The sequence below is a fragment of the Vombatus ursinus genome, unplaced genomic scaffold (assembly GCF_900497805.2).
Source record: "Vombatus ursinus unplaced genomic scaffold, bare-nosed wombat genome assembly UNPS02014818.1, whole genome shotgun sequence".
Classification (NCBI taxonomy): Eukaryota; Metazoa; Chordata; class Mammalia; order Diprotodontia; family Vombatidae; genus Vombatus; species Vombatus ursinus.
In genome coordinates this window covers 47,994,853-48,011,775 of record NW_020954596.1, presented here as the reverse complement: position 1 = coordinate 48,011,775, position 16,923 = coordinate 47,994,853, and the positions used below count along the sequence as shown (strand labels likewise).

The following is a 16,923-nucleotide window of genomic DNA, read 5'->3' as shown; positions in this document are numbered from 1 at the left end:
AAAGAATGTTCTAGATCCCCCACCTCAACTAATGAGTGAAGATGTATCTAGTATCCGGGTGGCCAAGGAGGCTGTGTTGTCAGTAGGGAGCCAAGTTTTAGTACTAGCTAGAAGATGGAAAGAAAGGGAGAGGAAAAAGATTGACTTCATGTTTTACAAATTAGAAGCTTGTGACTTTAGTTAGTGTGAGTCAGTTTAGTTGGACCTGGTGAACCCTGGATGAATTAATAAAATTAAAGACCCTGGAGAACTGGAACTAGGAACTTTAGCAATGTTTGAAGTTCTTAAAACAGCTTAACAAAAAACAAGTAACTAATAAATTCCAGTGTCTATAATTATGGGACTGTTTTTATTTCACATGATTAAAGGCCAAGAGTTAACTGTGCATTGATAAAACATGCATGACAATATGGGAAGTTTAGGATTTAATATAAGACTCATTCCTCTGGGGTAGGGGTTCTTAACTTCTGTATCATGGATCCTTTTGTAGGGTGGTGAAGCTATTTTAATTCCTTCTCAGAACATTGTTTTTAAATGCATAAAGTAAAATATTTAGGATAACAAAAGAAAACAATTGATGTATAGTTATAATTATTTTTTTAAAAACCAAGTTCATAGAACCCAGGTTAAGAACCCCTACCTAGGGGTCAAGTGTATAATTAGTCTCTTTAAAACAAGAGGACATTAATTTACGTGCTTTTGTTAATGCTACAGTGAGGATTTAAATATGCTAGCAGCCAATGTGAAGGTAGTTACCTGACTCTGTTTGTGTTCTAGGCCCCCTCCCCGAGCTCTGATAGTGACATCACTGCCATGTTATTGGGAAAGAATTTCATAGAAGGTTCAGATGTTTGTGAGCTAAGGGTAATCCTTTCTCCAGCACTTGCTGCTGGGCCTTGCCTCTAATTTGTCCAAGGCCCCCAGTAGCCTTACTATCACTGCAGTGAAAGATTCCCACAGCTCTCTTTCTCCTTTAACCCCAACACCTCCAATAATAATGTTAATAGCTGACTTTATGTAGCTTTTTGAGGATTGTAAAGTGCTTTGGATATCTCTCATTTGTTTCTCAGAACTACCCCATTAGGTATTATAGATTGGGTTTGTTTCCCTCCATTTTATAGATGAGTAAACTGAGGTGCAGAGAGACTGAGCAACTTACCCATGGTCACACAACTAATAAGGGTGAGAGGCATGATTTGAGACAGTCTTCCCTAACTCCAGGTCTAGTAGTCCTTTCATTATACCACATTGCCTCCCTCTCTCACTGATCCTGGGCCCTTAGTCTCGTAACTCTTCATTTCCCAAACAAAACTGCTGCCATCTCCCGGTCCATATGCTTCACTCCAGTAGAAGAAACCTTTTCTCCTCGATCAACCTACATGGGCTGTAGTTGTTCAATCATTTTTCAGTCGTGTCTGATTCTTCATGACCCCATTTAGGGTTTTCTTGGCAAAGATACTGGAATGGTTTGCCATTTCCTCCTCCAGGTCATTTTGCAAATGAGGAAACTGAGGTAAATTGGGTTAAGTGATGTTCCCAGGATCATACAACTACTAAGTGTCTGAGGCCAGATTTGAACTCAGGAAAATGAGTCTTCTTGACTCTAGGCCTGGCACTCTATCCACTGTGTCACCTAGCTGCCCTATCCATCTACATGGGCAGAGAGGAAAAAAGATGCTGCTACCTTTTAGCCAGTAATCAAAAAAAAAGAAAATCAAATCCCCCAAAGAAACAAAATCTCTACACTAAAATAATATGAAGTACTATATGATATGTATTTCCTAAGTCAATATATTTGTTTTTACTTATGCATTATTCACCGTACATTTTCCCTGTATTATCATTTATATTCCATGAAGTATGTATGTGATTTCACTGTGGTTGTCATAATGAAAGATCTATCTTGAAATGGAACAGAAAATGTGGACTATGTGATGATAACTACAGCATTCGGGAATAATGGAATCCTAATGGTATCTTTTCCTAATCCTACTGCTCCCATATATACTTTGGCAAAATAGCACTAAAATTCTGCTTGCCTCTTGAGTTTTCCTTTATAGTGAAGTACCACACTGTTTACTGGCTTCTGAACATACTATTTCCTGGATCATGCTTCCTGGGATATTTTCAGGCATGAGTTACTTTCTCTTTGGCAACTAGAGAATGGAATTATATTTCTCTGCACAAATTGATAAACATGAGCAAACATCTACAAAACAAGACAGGAACAACCCCTTGGCTATGTATTTATTTAAATTTCACATTTAGAAGAAGTTTTGAAAGTGCTTATTAGAGGATAGTTTTCTTAATGAAAAAGCTACCCAGAAAAATGAATCTCTCTTCAGAGCTTCTTTGCAATAAAAAACAGTCTTACCTCGAAAAGGAAGTCTGAAGTAACTTACATTAACGTAATATACCACAAAAATGAAACTTAAACCAGGAAGAAACACACCACCACTGCACTAGATCTGAGTTATTTCATGCCATGTGCTTGAATATGACAAAACCAGCTCTCCTCAAGTTATTAGTGGTAATAATGATCATGTTCATTTTAATTTTGCCAGAATATTTCAAGACATCCAAAGGTGAGTAATCAATTGTAATAAATGACCTCCCTTTTCCTGATGCCATATAATGGCAAAAAGTCTTTTTTTTTTTTGTACTCATGCTGCTTATAAAAAATGGTTATGCCTGACATGCTCTAACAAAATGACATGGTTACAATTGATATATTTTCAAATAAGGTAATAGACATAAAGTGCTTTGCAAACTTTAAGTATTATATAAATGTTAGCAATATAGCCCAGTAACCTTAATATTATGGATGAATTATGTATTCGATGATATATATGAAAATTAAAAAAGAAAGTTTAAAATAAAATTTCTAGTTTTTGAAAGAAAATTCATAGAAATCATTTCCTGCTTATTTTGTCTGTTAAAAGCTAGTTTTGTGTTATTGGATTATGATATTTTATATAAAGACATTTATTGGATGGAAAATGTTTTTGAACTTTCCATCTCCACAATAAAATGCTGCATACAGCACTGTTGTCATTGAGTTAAACATACATTTATTAGATACCCACTATGCAAATCATACGTAAGTAATCTATTGTTTTAGATTTTTGAGAAAAGTGACATTATGTATTTTGGAAATGCTACTAAGATAATATACGTTTGGCTTAAATAATTTTTAACATGAAAGAGAAACAGAACAAATAAAAAATCTGGATACAAAAGAGAGTTGCAATATTATGATAGTTAAAAAGGTCCTAGATTGAGATCAAATCAATAGATAAGATTTTTATGTGTTAGCAAAAAAAGAGATTCTCTGAAGATTAGTAATTTCTTAACATTTATTGCAAAATAGGACTTTGAGAAAGAGTGCTTCTTTGTTACCTGAATACATTTGATTAATGCCCACTGAAAGTGGAAATAAATTCCAAACATACACTGTAATGTTTTCAGATATGTCTGCATATTTCCAAAGTCACCAAATAAGAGATGAGATTGAGATGCTTTTCTATATATCACCCTATGTGAATAAATTCATCTTTCAGTTTCCATTGGATTATTTGCAGTTGTGTTGACAGAGTATGAGATTGAACAAAGTATGCATTTTAATATTACTAGAAGACTACTAAAATATATGATATTATATAATATGCATAATGAAAAGATGTATGACTTATTTCAGTTGTGAAATATTGTGAGCAGGGTGGTAAAATATGAACAAATTGACTTAACACATGAAGATTAGGGCATGATAGTATTCGTAAATCATAGACTTTAGAATTTAAAAACAAATGAGTATCTAGTACATTTTACAAATAATAGTAACTGACATTTATACAATTATTTAAAGTGTGCAAAACATTGTCCATCCATTATCTAATTTGGGCCTGACAACACTCTTGTGAGGTGGGTACTGCAGTATTATTGTTTGCACTTTATAGATGAGGAAACTGAGGCTCATATTTTAAATGACTTGCTAATAGTCACATAGGTGATAAGTGTTAGAGGTAAGGTTTGAATCCAGGTCTCCCTGATTACAGATCCAATTCTCTATTTAGTTAGTGTTGAGAAAGTTTAAGTACTTATTGAGTATCACACATTAAATATCAAAACAACGATTTAAATCCAGGTCCTCACCCAAAGTAGTGCCTCTAGGTCTGTGGAAATCTCATGGACATCCCTCTAGCTCTAATGTATATGGAATGTATATGGAATATACATTTACAATATATAATGTATATGGAATGTTTTGGATTCAGGAGAATAGGCCTAAAAGAAATTAATTAACTCTTTGTAGGTTTGGCATAATATTTTGGTTAGATTTTTCTCTGAGTCAGTGACAAGAATGGTTCAAAAAAATTAGTGTCATGTGAATGTAAGCTCCTTGAGGACAGGCACTGTTTTGTTTTAATCTTTGTATTCTTAGCCCACAGCACAATGTCTGGCACATAGTAGTTGATAAATAAATGCTTGGTGAATTGAATTGAACATGTAATTATGTTGCTATTTTGGCTAGTCATCCATACTTTGGCATAATATGTGGATTTAGTTATCCATTTTCTAAATAAATGAACAACTTTTCTCTTTGCTTGGGCTGTATATTTTTTATTTCTACATGGGACAGGTGTTAAGTGGGATACTTGATAAAAATCAATTTTGACAAAGCATTCTTTGTGACATAGAAAAGCCAAGATGAAGAATTTAATTTCCAACCATATTTGTACCCTGAAGTATTATACTATATAAGTATACATACTATATACTATATAAGCATGTACTATAGTACATGCACTTTAACTTCTAATGAGCTTCTATGTTAAACATTTTTCTTACTCCCCAAACCACTAACCCGAAAATACTAGGTTATAGTAAAATGACATATCATGGAAATTATTGTGTAATATGTGATAACACAGTACAATTTTGTTTTTCATAAAGTTTCACTATTTAAAAATTTTTTATTTAGCATTTTATTTTTCTCCAACTACATGTAAAAACAGTTTTCAACATTTGTTTTTAAAATTTTGAGTTTCAAAATTTCTCCCTCCTTCCTCACCCTCTTCTTTAAGAAGGCAAGCTATTTGATACAGGTTTTACACATGTAGTCATGCAAAACATTTTCATATTAGTCATGTTGTAAAAGAAAACATAGGCCAAAAAAATTACCACAAAATAAAGAAAGTTAAAAAAGTATACTTCGATCTGTATTCAGACTCTATCATTTCTTTCTTTGGGGATGGATAGCATTTTTCATCATAAGTCCTTCAGAGTTGTTTTGGATCATTGTATTGTTGAGAATAGCTAAGTCATTCACTATTGATTATCTTACAATATTGCTGTTACTGTGTACAAAATTCTCCCGGTTCTACTCATTTCACTTTGCATCAGTTCATGTCTTTCCAAGTTTTTCTGAGAGCATCTTGCTCATCATTTCTTTTAGCACGATAGTGTTTCATCACAATCATATACCACAACTTGTTCAGTCATTCCCCAATTGATGAGCATCCCCTCAATTTTCAATTCTTTGCCAACAGAAAAGAGCTGCTATTAATATTCTTGTACATGTAGGTCCTTTTTCTTTTTTTAATCTCTTTTGGGATACAGACCTAGTAATGGTATTTCTAGGTCAAAGGTTATACATGGTTTTTATAAGCTTTTGGGTCTCATTCCAAATTGCTCTGCAGAGTGGTTGAATCAGTTCCCAATTCCACCACCAGTGCATTAGTGTCTCAATTTTCCCACATCCCCTCTAACATTTGTCATTTCCCTTTTCTGTCCTATTAGCCAATCTAACAAGTGGGAGGTAGTACCTCAGAATTGTTTTAATTTGTATTTCTCCAATCAATGGTGATTTAGAAAATTTTTTTTTCATATGACTATAGATAACTTTGACTACTTCATCTGAAAATTTACTTCATACCTTTTAATCATTTACCAATTGGGGAATAACTCATTTTTTATAAATTTGATTCATTTCCCTATGTATTTAAAAAATGAGGCCTTTATGAGAGAAACTTGCTACAAAAATTTTTTCACAGTTATGATTGCTAATTGTATTTCCTTCTATCTCATTCCCCCCCATTTATCCTATTCTCACTCTCCTTTCACCCTGTCCCTCCTCAAAAATGTTTTGCTTCTGACTACCACCTCTCTCAATCCACCCTCCCTTTTATCAGCATCCTCCACATCTTATCTTATGCCCTTCCCCTCCTACTTTCCTGTAGGGTAAGATAGTTTTCTATACACAATTGATTGTATACATTATTCTCTTTGAGCCAATTCTGATGAGAGTAAGGTCCAAGCATTCCCCACACCTCTCCCATCTTTCCCTGCATGGTAAAAGCTCTCTCTTGCCTCTTTTATGTGAGATAGGTTACACCATTCTACCTCTCCCTTCTTTTCTTCTTCTTTCTCACCCTGTAATTTTATTTTTTTAAGCTATCATCCTGTCATATTCAACCCACACCTGTGCCTTTTGCCTATATATATTCCTTCTAACTGCCCTAACAATGAGAAAGTCCTTAGGAGTTATAAATATCATCTTCCCACATAGGAATGTAAATGGTTCAACTTTATTGAGTCCTTTATGATTTCTCTTTCCTGTTTACCTTTTTGTGCTTCTTTTGAGTCTTGTATTTGAAAGTCAAATTTTGTATTCAGCTCTGCTTTTTTTCCAATTAGGAGTGCTTGAAAGTCATCTATCTCATTGAATGTCCATTTTTCCTCTGAAGGATTATATTCAGTTTTGCAGGATAAGTGATTGTTGGTTGTAATCCTAGCTCCTTTGCCCTTCAGAATATCATATTCTAAGACCTGTGTTCCTTTAACATAGAAGCTACTAAATCTTGTGTTATCCTGACTGTGGCTTCATGATATTTGAATTGTTTCTTTCTGGCTGTTTGCAACATTTTTTCCCTTGATCTGGGAGTTCTGGAATTTGGCTATAATATTTCTGGGAGTTTTCATTTGGGGGTCTTTTTCAGGAGGTGATTGGTAGATTTTTTCAGTTTACATTTTACCCTCTGGTTCTAGAATATCAAGAAAGTTTTCCTTGATAAGTTTTTGAAAGATAATGTCTAGGCTTTTTTTTTTATCATGGCTTTCATATAGTCCAATAATTCTTATGTTATCTCTCTTCAGTTTATTTTCCAGGTCAGTTGTTTTTCCAATGAGATATTTCACATTGTCTTCTATTTTTTCATTCTTTTGATTTTGTTTTATTGTTTATTGATGCTTCATAAAGTCATTAACTTCCACTTGCTCAATTCTAATTTTTGAGGTATTATTTTCTTCAGTGAGCTTTTGTATCTCCTTTTCCATTTGGCCAATTCTATTTTTTAAGGAGTTATTTTCTTTAGTAAATTTTTGTGTGTCTTTTTCCATGTGGCCAATTCTGCTTTTCAAAGCATTCTTATTCTCATTGGATTTTTGCTTTTAGCTCCAAAAGATAACTGTCAGTGTTTGAATGATGCCCATCTCCCTATACCAGCTGATCTGCTTATAGGTCCTCTTAATGGTAGAAGAAGCTGTTTGTTCAGTTTTGAAGAAAATGTTCTCTTAAACGCGTGTCTGTATTTCATTAAAGTTCACAAACCAGAGGCAAAAGTTACACATCCAGTTCATGAATAGCATTGATAAGTGATAACATAGACAGTACTCCAGAACAAGTTTTGTCCATTTATTTCAGTTTCTTTATGAACCTTTAAGAGCAAAATTGAAATATTGAGCTGGGCTTGTTAGCTTCCATTACTTGTCCCATTTCACACCCTTTAGTGAAAATGGAACTTTAACAATCAGTGAAATGGAAGAAAACAGTAACAAAGGCCTCAGACTATTCACAAATGATAAATCCTTTTACATTTGAGTACTGATTTGTTATACTTCTTAACATCTAATTATCTATATCCTGTAGGGAATATGTTGGCTGTAATGATAATTAATTAAAAAGTTTAGGCAACAGAATGTATTTAATGGTCTTAATGATTTTCTGAACCTCTCACAGAAGAGCTATCCTCCCTTTCTCACTAATAGTTTTAGTCTCGTTATTTTATTTATCAGTCCTAATTGAATTATTAGGTGGCATGGTGGATAGAACTCTGGTCCTGGGGTCTGGAAAGCTTGAGTTCAAATCTCAGGCAATTACAATTCAATTACTATTCATATTGCCCTAAGTAAGTTGCTTAATCCTGTTTGTTTCACTTTCCTCACCTGTAAAATGAAGATAATAGTAACAACTACCTGCCAGGGTTACCATGAGGATAAAATGAGATAATATTTGTAATACGCTTTGTAAACCTTAAAACTACCTTTACATGCTGGCTATTATTGTTATTAATACACCCAATAATGTTTGAGCTTCTGGTATCTTATAACTAGTTGAATTAACTGATGTAGGATAATATTTTTAAATTGAGTATTGTATAAAAAGTTAGAAAATAAAAGTCTCAGATAATGCCAAAAAAGGGGATTAACCTTGCTATAAGAACCCTTTTTTTGTGCTTCCCAACTAGCTATGCTTTAAGATCATTGCATTATGTGACAGAGGATATTTCTAAACACGTGTTACAAAACAAAGAAACAAAAAACAATCTTGCCAAAGAGTGCTAGGCCATCTCCTCTCACCCAGAGGGTGGCAGAGCCAACTATTGCTTGTGATAATTTTTTTTAAATAACTGCTTCACTGTAGCTATAGAGGAATGCCCAAAATGTGATTTGGAGGGCCCAGCTGGGGAGGAAAAACTGCCTACTTTAAAACACCACTATACTATGTTTGATACCTTGTCATATTTCCTGCCTTTGCAAAATGATGAGTAGAACCTAAAAATTCATGTGTGCAAAAGGGGAAAGAAAGCACAGCTTTTTGAAAGAACCTCATCTCTATCTACGAATATTTTTGGACCTAGAAGTCTCATCACAAACCTATGGCTTCTTGAAAATGTCTGTTGGATGAAATCCAACTCCTATAGGACTTTTTTCCTAAAACATTTGGTTGTTTCCTTACCCATATATAATTCTCTCAACACTAGCCCTGCAAATTCTTTCTCTCTTTAAGGAGTTTTATGGTTCCTAAAATACTTTATTTCCCTTTTTTTTAAACAGTATATACATTTCCCTTCTGCATGCCCCCTACTTGCCTTTCAAATACTGGCACATCAAGTTAGAAATTTCCCAATATCAGTCTGTTGGCATACATTTAAACTGCTTTTCCTTTATGTTCTGTTTATAAACCTCTCTCCCCTCAGGACTCCTAGGCTTCCAATCTGGTTTATGGCATCAATGCATTTGTCATCCACTCTACATGGTTTGTTGCTTTCTTTTTCACATAGTGCTACCCTGGGAGGTTTCACCTATTGGAGAGACAGAAAATGAAAATATGAAGACACAAGTTTGAGCTCTTGCCATTGGATTTGGAATGAAGACTTGTTTTGGAGCCCATTGCTAATTATTTTCTAGGCTGACCAGGTGTGGTCTGAATGAGTCATAACTTGCAAGAGCCCCACTTGATTAGCACAGTGCATTTGTGGCCAAGTGGAAATGCATTCAAATCAACACCTGTGAAAGTCAGTAACTAAATAGTGGAGTTACTATATAATTTGGACAGTTCTGGCTCTAATTGCCAAATTACTGCCTTATGCAATAAATGTCCATAAAGATAAAAGTTGTCTCAAAAAATTTCCCTAACAGCAGTAGTCAAAAATTGTCACTGATAGTACTAGTCATAGTGAACCTTCTCAATTCTCTCTAATATACCATTTGATGCCTCAGTCAGAATTGAACTTTCTCACTTTTTAAACAACATAATTCTTATTTTCAAGGAATCTTGTATGGTTCCTGACACGTGCATAAGAAGCACCTTGTTGGCAAGTTTTGCTTTACTGAATCAAATGCTTTTTAAGGTCAGCAAACAATAAACATACTGCGATAATGCTTGACACATATTAATCCCTTAATAAATGTTTATTGATTGACTGACATAGCACATATCATTAGGGTATGAAAACAGGAAATATACTGGCTTATTTTGAAGGAGAACATCTAATATCTAATCATAAAATACATTATACAGAACACCAATAGTTACTATGTTTATAGATAGTCTGGGAATGCGTGATTCTTAGCCTTAGCCTTCTCAGTCTTTTCCCCACTCTGGCACCATCACTGCAGCAGTTTTCTCTAAAGAGAACTAACTGCACAAGGCTGAGGATGAATTTATATATTTTTTGTTTGTTTCATGGGCTGCCAGGGCCATGAATACATCACAAAGTGGCTAGTCTACTGGTGAGGAGTGTCTATGTACCTTCCTAGGCTGGTCTTAAGAAAGTAGACAGTCTAGTACTAGGACTATACTTTAAGCCTTCCTTGAACATTAGATCCAGCCAAGGCCTGCACTCTGCTGACTTTCAAGAACCCCGGGTCACCTCTGCGCCAAGATGAGGCAATGGAAAACTGTTTTTAATTGAAAGTGAAAATGATTGATTTGGACAGTTGTCAAATAGTATCTCTTTGTTCATTTAACTTGATGTCCTTCATTTGGGTAGCCCACTATATTCTAAGAAACACTCAGAAGAATACTGACAAATTGCAGCCCAATTTGTATTTATGGGATATTGTCATCTCAGTGAGGGAGGATTTAGGTGCTTAGTTGCCAGAAATACTAATAGGCATTAAATGCACAAATCCCAATTTATGGAGATGAGAATATGGCATTATCCTTGGAGATGAATAATTGCATTGAGAGGGAAGCATCCTATGTGTATTTCTTTTCTAATTGAATGAGTAAAACCTAATATTCTTAAATTGTCATAAGGTAATCTAATAGTTAAAAATAAAGAATGTATTATCGGCTTTAGAAAGTCTAGTTTATTATTTATTGGGTTAGAAGACAGGAACAATGGCATTAGAAATCTCTGTCATCCTCCTTAATCACATCATAGGAAGAAATAATCAAGAAGTTGGAAACTATGAGATGAACAGTGTCAAAGGGAAAATGTAGAATGGCAAAGAATCACTAGTTTTTTTTAGCAGCATTTTAGTAGCACGTAAAAATTCTAGAAGGTAGCATTCTATCAGACAGAATATTCCCGTCTCCCTGACATGGACATTATCATGGAGATGAGTTGATTTTTGGTTACAATTATTTTCTACAATGAGTAATATACTATTTGAATTAGTTTTGGGTAACATACTCAAATATTTGAATCAGAGGTTGAAGAGCTAGAAGAATTCTTAACATAGGTGTGTCCAGCATGTTTTCATTAGGGTGTGCACACACAGGGTCCCTTTTTAGGTGAAGATTTATTGAATATGTAAATTTATATTAGTTTTATGTCAATTATAAAGGACATTATTTTGAGTAATCAAACTTAAGAAAGTAAGACTTAACTAAATAATTTTTAAGAATTACCAATCAACTTAAATATAAACTCTAAAAATGAGACAAAATATCAAATTATTTTTGAGATGGAATGTGGTGGGGAAGCACTTGGCACACCTTGGGCACTTGCCTATGCACCTTAGAAGTCAGGCAGTTGGGGCAGCTAGGTGGCGCAGTGGATAGTCAGGAGGACCTGAGTTCAAATCCGATCTCAGACCAGACACTTGACAATTACTAACTGTGTGACCCCGGGCAAGTCACTTAACCCCAATTGCCTCGCCAAAAAAAAAAAAAAAAAAAAAAAAGTCATGCAGTCCAACCTCATATTTTGCATATATGAGGAAACTGTGGCCTGGAGAAGTGGCATGACTTAAGAAAGGTCACAAAATACTTGCTTTATTTTTTATCATGATTATAGTTTCCCATTATGAAATCAAATATGAAACAGTAAATGGAAAATAGAATGATTTGATGAAAGTGATAAAAAATAAAAACAAATTAATATCTATTATTAAGTACTTATATTTACTGTTGGTTAAAAATACAAATATAATAAATTTTAGAAAACAATTAGAAAGTCTGGATTTGTGTTTAAACTGGACAAAAATAAAAGATCTAGAGGTTATGTTAGAGCGTAAGCCCAAAAAGATCCAACAACTTGATGTTCTCATAAGTATAAGTCTAGGAGTCATAAATGGAGTATAGCTTGTAAGAAACGCAAAGTAATCTCTTCCACTGGATTAAGCATTGCTTAGACCTTTAAAAAGTTGTATTGTCCAATCTGAGCATGTGAGATAAGATATGACAGCAAGACATACACAAGGACAGAACCAAGAGCCCTTGATTCAGTTCTTTTTCTTCAGCTGAGTCACCTCGAAAATGTTTATGAATAAACTGAAAGAGAGGTCACTTATACCAAAGCAGTTAGTACTGCTGTGCTGGGACTCTCAAAAGGCGTATAGTCACCTTTTGATTATTCATGCTAATGGAGTTGGACAGAAGGATAGATACTGCGCAATTGTAGATAATGAAAAATCTTTTACTTTTTCCATTTGGAAAATGAGTTAGTACTGACACTGTACTAATAATCTTAAAATTGCACAATGCCTTGCCATTTTCTATTCTTATTTTATTTTTCCCCACTTACATGTAAAAAAATTTTGAACATTCATTTTTAAAACTCTGAGTTCCAAAATCTCTCCCTTCTTCCTCCCCACCCTCAACATCCCCCCATCCCCCATTATTAAGAAAGCAAGCAGTTCAATATAGATTATACATGTGTAGTCATGCAAAACATATCTATTATGGTCATGTTGTGAAAGAAAACAGACAAACAAACAAAAAAAATTCAAGAAAAATAAAGTTTTTTTAAAGTATGCTTCAATCTGTATTCAGGCACCATCAGTTCTTTTTCTGGAGATGGATAGCATTTTTCATCATAAGTCCTTCAGAGTTGTCGTAGAACATTGTTTTGCTAAGAAGAGCTAAGTCATTCACAGCTTATCATCTTACAATATTGCTGTTACTTTGTACACAGTACATTTCACTTTGCATCAGCCCATACAAGTCTTTTAGGTTTTTCTGAGAGCATCCTGCTCATCTTATCATTTCTTATTGTACAATAACATTCCATCAAAATCACATCCAATTTATTCAACTGTTCCCCAATTGATTGGCATCCCTTCAATTTCTAATTCTTTGCCCCCAGAAAAGAGCTGCTATAAATATTTTGGAACATATAAGACCTTTTCCTTTTTGTTTTTTATCTCTTTTAGAATACAGACCTAGTGGTGGTATTGCTAGGTCAAAGGGTACGTATGATTTTATAGCACTTTGGACATAGTTCCAAATTTCTCTACAGAATGGTTAAATCAGTTCACAACTCTACCAACAGTGCATTAATGTCTCATGTTTCCCACATCCCCTCCAACATTTGTCATTTACCTTTTCTGTCCTATTAGCCAATCTAATAGGTATGAGGCAGTACCTCAGAATTGTTTTAATTTGCATTTCTCCAATCAATGGTGAGTAAGAGTATTTTTTTCATATGGTTATAGATAGCTTTGATTACTTCATCTGAAAATTTATCATATCTTTTGATTATTTATCAATTGGGGAATGGCTCTTATTTTTATAAATTTGACTCCATTATCTATGTGTTTGAGAAATGAGGCCTTTATTAGAGAAACTCACTTCAAAATTTTTTTCACAGTTACTATTGCTAACTGTATTTCCCTCCATCCTATTTTGCACTCTGTTTATTCTATTCTCCATCTCCTCTCACCCTGTCCCTGCTCAAAAATGTTTTGTTTCTGATTACTCCCTCCCCCAATCTGCCCTCCCTTCTCTTGTTTCCTTCCCCTCCTAATTTCCTGTAGGGCAAGATAGATTTCTATACCCAGTTGCATGTGTATATATTCCTTCTTTGAGCCAATTCTGATGAGATTAAGGTTCACTCATTCCCCCTCAGCTACCCCCTCTTCCCTTTACTGTAAAAGCTTTTTCTTGCCTCTTTTATGTGAGGTAATTTATCCCATTCTACCTCTCCCTTTCTCTTTCTCCCAGTACATTCCTCTCTCACCTTTAATTCTGTTTTTTAGATATCATCCCCTCATATTCGACTCACACCTGTACCCTTTGCCTATGTATACTACTTCTAACTGCCCTAATAATGAGAAAGTGCTTAGGAGTTATAAATATCATCTTCCCATGTAGGAATGCAAATAGTTTAACCTTATTAAATCCCTTATGATTTCCCTTTCCTGTTTACCTTTTTCTTTGTTTATTTTTTTCTTTTTTTAAAATTTATTTATTTTTAGTTTTCAACATTCACTTCCACAAGATTTTGAGTTTCAATTTTTCTCCCCATCTCATCCCTCTCCCCACCCCAAGATGTCATGTATTTTGAATACCCTTTCCCCTAATCTACCCTCCCTTCTATCTCTTCCCCCCACCTTATCTCCTTCCCCTTCAATTTTCCTGTAGGACAGGATAGATTTTTATACCTCATTTCCTGTATATCTTATTTCCCAGTTGTATGTGAAAACAATTTTTTTAACATTTGTTTTTAAAACTTTTGGTTCCAAATTTTCTCCCTCCCTCCCTCCCCACCCACCCTCATTGAAAAGGCAGGCAACTCGATACAGGTTATACAGGTTATACATGCAAAACACTTCCATAGTAGTTATGTTGTGAAAAACTAAGTATATTTCCCTTCATCCTATCCCGCCCCCCATTTATTCTATTCTCTCTTTTGACCCTGTCCCTCCTCAGAAGTGTTTGCTTCTGATTACTTCTTCCTCCAACCTGCCCTCCCCTCTATCATCCCATCCCCCTGCTCTCTTGTCCCCTTCCCTCCCTATTTTCCTGTAGGGTAAGATAGATTTCCATACCCTACTGAATGTGTATGTTATTCCCTCCTTAAGCCAAATCCTATGAGAATAAGATTCACTCATTCTCTCTCACCTTCCCCCGTTTCCCCTCCTCTGTAAGAGCCTTTTCTTGTCTGTTTTATATGAGGTAATTTATTCCATTCTACCTCTCCCTTTCTCCTTCTCCCAGTATAATCCTCTCTCACTCCTTAATTTTATTCTCCAGATATCACCCCTTCATCTTCAGCTCACCCTGTGCCCTCTATCTATCTATCTATCTATCTATCTATCTATCTATCTATCTATCTATCTATCTACATAAATACATATAATTTTTTCCCCTCCAAATACCCTAATACTGACAAAGGTCTCATGAGTTACAAATATCATCTTTCCATGCAGGAATATAAACAGTTCAACCTTAATAAATCCCTTGTGATTTCTCTTTACTTTTTACCTCTTCATGTTTCTCTTGAGTCTTGTATTTGAAAGTCAAATTTTCTATTCAGCTCTGGTCTTTTCATCAAGAATGCTTGAAAGGCCCCTATTTCACTGAATGTCCATTTTTTCCCCTGAAGGATTATACTCAGTTTTGCTGCGTCCTGTTTACCTTTATATGCTTCTCTTGAGTCTTGTATTTGAAAGTCAAATTTTTTATTCCTCTCTGGTCTTTTAATCAAGAATACTATCTCACTGAATGTCTATTTTCCCCCTAAAGGATTATACTCAGTTTTGCTGGGCAGGTGATTCTTGATTTTAATCCTACCTCTTTTGCCCTCAAGAATATCATATTCCAAGCCCTCTGATCCTTTAATGTAAAAGATGCTAAATCTTGCATTATCCTGACTGTGGCTTCACAGTACTTGAATTGTTTCTTTCTGGCTGCTTTCAATATTTTCTCCTTGACCTGTGAATTCTGGAATTCAGAAATAATATTCCTGTGAGTTTTCATTTTGGGATCTTTTTCAGGAAGTAATCAGTAGATTCTTTCAATTTCCATTTTACCCTCTGCTTCTAGAATATCAGGGCAGTTTTCCTTGATAATTTCTTGAAAGATGATGTCTAGGCTCTTTTTTTTAATCATGGCTTTCATGTAGTCCAATAATTTTTAAATGATGTCTCCTGGATCTATTTTCCAGGTCAGTTATTTTTCCAATGAGATGTTTCACATTGTCTTCTATTTTTTTCATTCTTTTGGTTTTGTTTTATTGTTTCTTGATTTCTTATAAAGTCATTAGCCTCCATTTGGTCCATTTTAATTTTTAAGGAATTATTTTCTTCATTGAGCTTTTGGACCTCCTTTTCCATTTGGCCAATTCTGCTTTTTAAGATATTCTTCTTCTCATTGGCTTTTTGGACCTCTTTCACCATTTGTCCTACTCTTCTTTTTAAGGTATTATTTTCTTCAGTATTTTTTTTTTGTGTCTCCTTTATTAAGCTGTTGAATCATTTTCATGATTTTCTTGCATCACTCCCATTTCTCCTTCCAATTTTCCCTCTATCTCTCTTACTTGATTTTCAAAATCCTTGTTGAGCTTTTCCATGGCCTGAGACCAATTCATATTTTTCTTGGAGGTTTTGGATGTAGGAGCTTTGACTTTGTTGTCTTCTGTTTTTATCTTCCTTGTCACCATAGTAACTTTCTATAGTCAGAGTTTTTCTTCACTTGTTTGTTCATTTTCCCAGCCTATTACTTAACTTGACTTTTTGTTCATGTAGGGCTCTGCTTCCAGGGTAGGGAACAAACAGTCCCAAGGTTCAGGGGGTTTATGCAGCTGCAGAGATACTTCTAAGGACCTTCAAGTTTTCAGTTCTTCCAAGGTGGTATGATCTAAGGAGAGGTGTTTGATACTCTCCTGGCCTGTTCTCTTGTCTGTGAGCAACCACAAGTACTCTTTTTCAGCCCTGGAACTGTGGGGAGGGCCCCCCTTCACCATAGCTGTAAGCTCTATTGTGCTAGTGCTCCTCCTTACCCTGGGACTGCCATCCAGGACTATGAACTGAATCTGAGTATTGGCAAAGCAACAGAGTCTTGCCTAGTGCTAGCAAAAAGACCCCTGTAATTCCCTTCTGGCCAGTTGTTTGACCCCCTTACCATCTGTGTGCTGAGAGCTCCAGAAGGACCAGCTGCTACTGCTGATTCAGTCACTCCCAAGGCCTGCT

The 16,923-nt window shown here is 35.0% G+C and overlaps 1 protein-coding gene across 3 annotated transcripts in view; it reads left to right on the top strand.

Annotated features, from left to right (window-relative positions):
• The first annotated feature begins 2,455 nt into the window (after positions 1-2,455).
• TMEM156 (transmembrane protein 156) overlaps positions 2,456-16,923 on the top strand; it is a 50,109-nt gene continuing 35,641 nt past the window's right edge. For all 3 annotated transcript variants that reach the window (XR_003566806.1, XM_027836163.1, XM_027836164.1), the window contains exon 1: positions 2,456-2,585. Coding sequence is in view for 2 of the 3 variants with exons in the window: in XM_027836163.1 (XP_027691964.1) it covers positions 2,486-2,585 (100 nt within the window). In the remaining variant the exon portion in view is untranslated. The remainder of the gene's footprint in view (positions 2,586-16,923) is intronic.